The sequence below is a fragment of the Arachis hypogaea genome, chromosome 3, assembly GCF_003086295.3.
Source record: "Arachis hypogaea cultivar Tifrunner chromosome 3, arahy.Tifrunner.gnm2.J5K5, whole genome shotgun sequence".
NCBI classification, from domain to species: Eukaryota; Viridiplantae; Streptophyta; class Magnoliopsida; order Fabales; family Fabaceae; genus Arachis; species Arachis hypogaea.
The window spans coordinates 141,618,479-141,625,928 of record NC_092038.1 but is presented as its reverse complement, the minus strand read 5'-3'; the positions used below and the strand labels follow the sequence as shown (position 1 = coordinate 141,625,928).

General features: G+C 32.5%; 1 protein-coding gene across 1 annotated transcript; it reads left to right on the top strand.

Annotated features, from left to right (window-relative positions):
- Positions 1–752: 752 nt before the first annotated feature.
- On the top strand, positions 753–4,949 carry LOC112734775 (probable inositol transporter 2). Its single transcript, XM_025784228.3, has 4 exons — positions 753–1,311; positions 1,771–1,841; positions 3,161–4,204; positions 4,296–4,949. Exons 1-4 carry the CDS (start codon positions 1,179–1,181, stop codon positions 4,800–4,802), a joined length of 1,755 nt encoding a protein of 584 aa, XP_025640013.1. The 5' UTR covers positions 753–1,178; the 3' UTR covers positions 4,803–4,949.
- Positions 4,950–7,450: the final 2,501 nt, after the last annotated feature.

Sequence of the window (7,450 nt, the reverse complement as noted above, 5' to 3'; positions counted from 1 at the left end):
ATCTTTTAATATTGACAAAAAATATATATTTTTCATTTTTAATAAATGTCCTTAGAGTTTTCTTATAAGTATGTATTTATTACGATTCACATTTCTAAAAAGTAAAAATGTGACTCAAAAATAAATGAAATACACAGTGTACACATAAATATTCTGCAAACTTGAAGTATTTTTTGGTTTGTGATTTTATTTTTGCTCCCGATGAAGTCGTTTGGAATTTGTCCTCACTCCTGCGTCTCTGAGTCGCTCTATGACACATGAGACTTATCAAGTAATGTCCATCTTTTTCATTGTTGAAGAAGCAAGAATATATAGCTCGATAAAGAAATCCACAAACTAATGATCAAATCAAATCTCCTTTTACTTTAAGAAAAACGCACCCCACAAAATAAATAATTATCTATTCACGGGAGCACGCATATGCCACTCGTCATCTCCATAAAATGTCTAATATCATTGTCAACAGTTCTTATATGAAAAGTAAAATGGTTCTTTATTTGTGTATATATTATGAATCAGTAATTGCATGGCATCATGTTACATTGATATATTTTAATTTCTTCTAGTCTTGTTTGTTTAAGATATTTATGAAGGTTACAAATTAAAAGAAATACCAAGGAAGGATGATAGACAGCAAAGAATCAAAGTTAGAATGCTGAATAAAATATATTATTTAATTAATGTAATGCATTTAATTTTAATAGTTGCATTCCATATATATATATATATATATGGTTAAAGGAATATGTGGCGTGCAAAGCTTGGGGTTTGGGTCCCCAGGATCCGTGGCACTCTTCTCCGATCCGTCGGCTGGATAAGAAAAAGCATTAGACTGTTCTCGTTTGCCCATGACCTGTCCCTTCTAATTCCCACATAAATTAATCTAATAATTCCAAATCATTTATTCAATTTCAATTTTCCTCTTCTAAACTGTAGTTAGTCAAAATATTATATATTTTGTGTGACCGTAAACTCAAAGTATGCTTAGCTTGTATGAATCTCTACTCATCATTCGCCCAAACGCATGCACCCATTTCCCACTATAAATAGAGTTGTCACACTCTCGTATACTCATCACTCTCACTTCACTTATTAAGCTTTTATGTCTAGTATCTTCTCTTCCCTTCCCTACTCTATAGTTGTGTTTGAAGAATTAATAACAATTAATAGAGAGCAAGATGGAAGGAGGAATGGTAGAAGCTGATGCATCTGCCTTCAGAGAATGCTTGTCTCTCTCCCATAAGAATCCTTATGTCCTTCGCCTTGCTTTCTCCGCTGGAATTGGTGGCCTTCTCTTTGGTTATGACACTGGTTTGTTTCTCTTCACCAATCTTTTCAATTTCATGCATATATTAACTTAAATAATGCTACATATACACCAAAATCAGCCACCAAAGTAAGCTCCGCTATCAATATAAAATACATGTTGGAATATAAATACATATTGAAAATAAATTAAACCGCACATATATTAGTGGCTGATTTTAATAGTGGTGTACAAATAGCATTTTTGAATTTTTATTATAGTCATGTATAGATTAATCAAAACATCCAAGTGAATACTAAACATATCTACATGGATGGTAATTAAGGTTAAATTAGGAAAGATTTTTACATCTATATTATCATAAAATTATTTGTTTAATAATTTAAACCAATTAGAAAAATAATTAAATAATTTAATCTCTAACAAGCTAGGTCTCTCAGAGTTCAAATCACTAGCTAGCTAGCTCTAATTATCAGTTCATTCTCTGTTTTTTTTATTTGTAGGGGTGATATCGGGGGCGCTTTTATATATAAGAGATGACTTCAAATCAGTGGATAGAGAAACTTGGCTACAGGTAACGTTATCAGCATTGAATAGTGTTTTATATAAGATCTCCAACTCTCTGGAGACGTAAACCAATGATCAAGTGCGTGCATTCTTTTCCCACTGCTTATTCAATCATGCCTCTAAGTGTCACCTAAACTATGGTGCCATTTTTTGTCCCTTTGTCATGCTGGCAAAACAACAGTATCCTTTTATTAAAACTCCCCTGTTCTTTGAAAATGACTCTATATTTACAAGTGTTTTTCTTCCTTCATTTTTCAAACTGAATTTTGGGGTTGGATTATAGTCTATTTTTAATTTTAATACTTGGTTTTTTTTTATTCTCACTGGAGTTGAAAAGTGTACAAAATACAAAATTTAATTCATAAGTTTATAAATTATTATTTCATTTGTGCTAAAAATTTTATTATGATTTTATCATACATTATCTTTAGCAAATTCTTTCAATTATGTTATTATATTATTTGTATATAAAAAATTAATTATTAAATTAGTTATTTGTTAAAATATATATTTGAATATAAAAAATGTATAAACAACATATATTCATATCAAATAGACCGTGACTAATTTAATAACTGATATTTTATTTATAGATAGTATTTTTTTTATATTATTTATATGTTAAAAAAATTAACACTATGTAATGGGTAGAAAATAAAAATAAGAGCAAAGTATCGTTTTTGTCCCCAACGTTTGGGGTAAATCCTATGTGTGTTCCTAACGTTTAAATCATCCTATTTGTATCCCTAACGTTTGTAAAAGTGATTCAATATTATCCTGCTATCAATTACACATCATGAGCGCTTTAGTTTGCGTTTTAAAAATCTCTTTTTGAAGTTAGAATACAAATGTTTGGGATAGAATCGATGATCTACTCCAAAACATAGCTCATAAAATGTTGAAACTAATTTCTACAACATTTACATAATTCACTTTTCTAGGAACATAATTGAATCTAAACACTATTTTAGTGGGTATAATATTAAAATTGAACACATCCAAGTGAGACATAATTGAGAATAAATATATTCAAATGAGAATAATTGAAAAATATAATCTGATTTGTTAGTATAATTAATAGTAGGATAATATTGAATCAATTTTATAAACGTTAAGAATACACTATTTAAACGTTAGGGACAAAACCGCAAACGTTTGGAACAAAAATGATACTTTTAGTCTAAAAATAAAAACCAAGGAAAGGAGAATGAAAGAGTAGATTGTAGCGGAGCAGTTTCTGTATCCCCTTAAATTGGGCATAGAAGAGATGAATAGCAGTTTATAATATGTGTTGTATTTTGAGTTTGCGTGTACTGGAAATGACAGGAAGCCATAGTGAGCATGGCACTTGCAGGAGCAATCATAGGGGCGTCGGTTGGGGGATGGATCAACGATCGATTTGGAAGGAAGAAAGCCATTCTGATTGCAGATGCACTCTTCTTCATAGGATCTGTTGTCATGGCTGCTGCTACCAACCCTGCTATTCTCATTGTCGGCAGAGTCTTCGTTGGCCTTGGTGTTGGCATGGCTTCCATGGCTTCCCCCTTATACATCTCCGAGGCTTCTCCAACCAGAGTTCGCGGCGCCCTTGTTAGTCTCAACGGCTTCTTCATCACCGGAGGCCAGTTCCTCGCCTACTGCATCAACCTGGCCTTCACCTCTGCTCCCGGCACTTGGAGGTGGATGCTGGGAGTTGCCGCAGCTCCCGCTTTCATACAGTTCCTGCTCATGCTTCTCCTCCCAGAGTCCCCCCGCTGGCTCTTCCGCAAGGGACGAGAAGAAGCCGGCAAGTCAATTCTCAGGAAGATTTACCCCCCGGAGGAAGTTGAATCCGAAATCAATGCTCTCAAGGATTCAGTTGAGATGGAGATGAAGGATTCCGAATCGTCCGGCAAGGTCAGCATAATCACACTGCTCAAGACCAAAACTGTGAGAAGAGGTTTGTATGCGGGAATGGGACTTCAAATATTCCAACAATTTGTGGGAATCAACACCGTCATGTACTACAGCCCAACCATAGTTCAGCTCGCTGGTTTCGCATCCAACCGAACCGCGCTTCTTCTTTCCCTCGTAACCGCCGGCCTCAACGCATTTGGTTCAATTCTCAGCATATACTTCATAGATCGCACTGGCAGGAAGAAGCTTGTCTTGTTCAGCTTGTCCGGCGTTATACTGGCCCTCGTTGTTCTAACTGTTGTGTTCCATGAGAGCGCCACTCACTCTCCCATGGTTAGTTCAGTTGACACTTCCCACTACAACAACTACACTTGCCCTGATTACAAACTTGGCGCCACCCCTGCTCACTGGGATTGCACCAAGTGCCTCAAGGCCACTCCTCATTGTGGCTTTTGTGTTTCACAACTTAACAAGGTATTTCATATATATATATATATATATATGATATATGATAACTCATTTTGTTATTGATATATATTGTTGTAATAAAAGGAATGCATTGCAGCTTGTGCATGGGGCGTGTTTGGTATCCAATGACACCACAAAGGAGGCGTGCCAGAATGAAGGAAAGCTGTGGTACACGGAGGGTTGTCCTAGCAAAACAGGGTGGGTTGCACTCATTGGATTGTCACTCTACATAATATTCTTCTCTCCTGGGATGGGAACTGTGCCATGGGTTGTCAACTCTGAGATATACCCTCTCAGGTACAGAGGAATCTGTGGAGGGATGGCATCTACCTCAAACTGGATCTCCAATCTTATTGTAGCACAGTCCTTCCTGTCTTTGACACAAGCCATTGGGACTGCATATACATTCATGTTATTCATATTCATCACAATTGCAGCCATCATCTTTGTCATCATCTTTGTGCCCGAGACCAAAGGCCTTCCAATTGAACAAGTGGAGAACATGCTCGACAATAGAACTCTGCATTTCAAATTTTGGCAGACCAAGAGAAGAACATCTTACTCTGGACTGGAACTCCCTCACAAGAATCACCCAATTAATTAACATCATGTGTTGTAATTATCTTGTTGCTGTAAGATTAGCTAAAAGGACAGTTTTATGGTATTAATAAAAAGGACACTAGTTCATGTAATATAAAGATACAATGAATGAAGCAGGGGAAACGTATTTAACATTTCAGAATACACAAAACAGGAAGCGGCCACACAAATGGGCTCTTTTTTGTGGACCAGATGTCATTTCTGTCGCTGTTAACCCAACAAAATTGCAGCCCATGGACTAATTCTCATTTTATCAAGTTTAACAATTGGAGCCCAAAATGACAAAATACTTCGCCCTTCGCAAAACTTGATGGTGTAACTATAACCATAGAAATATCCTGTCCAAGAAAAATAAAAGGAAATCTAAACCTAAATTCCATTCATAAGAATAAAGGAACTGGAAAATCAATAAATCAAAGCATTAACAGGAGGATGACTAAAAAAATCATTAACAAGAATAAGCATCAAACTTGTTTAGTTATTTCCTTTTCACATGTTAAGAGAAATGGCAATAGGGTAACATATAAATTGGTTTAATTGATTTTGTCCATCCGAACACATGGATAGAAGAAATTCCAAATCATATTTGTAATTTGGCTCTTTTTGACATTATAAAATATGAATCCTATTCATAAATGATAACTATCTTTAAAAAAAAAAAAAAAAGAATAAGCATCAAAAAGACAAAAACCAATCAAAGAGGCACTAACTATGGTGATTCTGCTTGTCACACCTTCTACCACATTTCATGCTGCTTTAAAAAACAGTATAAAAGGGAAGTTTGCATTAAATTCTAATAATAGGCATTGGAAATCATGATAATAATCATATCAACTACCTAATGAGAAGGACTCATCACTTGTTCACTTCCTAAACATGTCTGTATTTTATTATTCGTTTTCATTTAACGTAATGATAATTAAAACTTTCGAGGAAAAGATCACACGCCTAGAAGAACAATTCCGGGGTTGTCATTTCGTGGTTATGATGCCGAATATTAGGTATTAATTTTTTAGAAAAATATTTGTAATCAGACCAAAAGACAGCTTTTGCAGGATGTGGTTATGGTTGGCTTCGCTAAACAAGAATCTCGAAAAGTTCTTGCCTTCTATGATGTAAAGCAAGATTTTAGGAGGAAAAAAGAGTTATTGTGATTTCTACCAAAAGTTGAGTAAATGATTAAATTAATCTTTTGAAAGATGATTTATTCTTTAAATTAGTTATTGAAAGATTTTTTTTAATCAAATTTATTCCTTAAAGATTTTAAGTTAGTCATTTTAGTTCTTCTGTTACTTCCGTTGCTAATGACATAAAAAATGATTGACGTGATACGTTACGTGACATCACAACACATATCTAGTAATCTTAATTGGCAGCTATCATGATAAATTTATTAAGTTAGATCAAATCAATCTCAAATTGAGTAATTCCAATGCCAATGCCTCAAATTCTTCCCCCAATTAGGTTTTGATTTGATCTAATTTCATAAACTTATCATACTAATAGTCAATTAAGACTCTTATGTGTGTTATCACTTAACGTTCCACATTAATAAATTTTGATGTCGTCAACAAAAAAAATAATAGAAGAACTAATTCGATTAATTTAAAATCTTTGAAAGACGAATTTGATTAAAAGAATTTTTTTGAGACTAATTTAGAAAATCATTGATCTTTTAGGAATAAATTTGGCTATTATCTCTTAAATATAAGGTCTTGTCTTTTTTAGAATCTTACTATGACATATATACATGGAAAAAATATAATGTGCATATTAAAAATCAGTTATTATGTATTCATATATAAATATATGTGTTATTTAATTTATTTTTAATATATATTTTAACATATATTTTATATCGGTGATTAATTTTTTATATATAAGTAATATGGTTAATACATATAATATGTATAATTTTAAGAGGAAATTTTTTTATGTGAAAACTCTCAATTATCAACTTCATATGAAATTAACTACACATGCGTTTTTACCATAATTTTATAGCGGTATTGCATTACAAGTAATTCGTCTATTTGTAATGATAATTCCAAAACAAAAAATATTTAAAAAATAATATAAATTCAGTTTAAAATTATTTTATTTTATATTTTTAATTATTGTTAAAATAAGTACATAATATTATCTAATAAATATATAATTATAAATATTATATTAAATTAAATAACTTTAAATTATTGTTTTTTACTGTTCTTGTAATTAGAACTAGAAAAATAGGAGTATAGTATTTGTTTTGTGTGCAGAACATGTATAATAAAGTTCTGGAAACTGAAAGTAAAATAAAGTATGTTGGAATAAGAAAAAGAGAATATTCATTTAAAAAAAATTGGAGTAGATGCATGCATTAAATGAAGCATTCTTTTTCTTTGGGTTAACTAGTTAAGTAGTTATTGATCTAACCAATTTGAGTTGGTCGATTGATTAGCTTATTTATTCATTTAAACAAATGTCGGGAATTTAAGTATTTTTTTATGTATACAGTAACTCCTTGACTAACAATAGACTCTTAAATAAAATTCAAATCTAAGAAAATACCGTCGGTAACAAAAAAAAAACCGAGTTATTGGTTTTTGATAAAGGTGGAAATCAATTTCTTGGGACCGATTCTTGTTCTCTCTTTGCCAGATTCCGGAA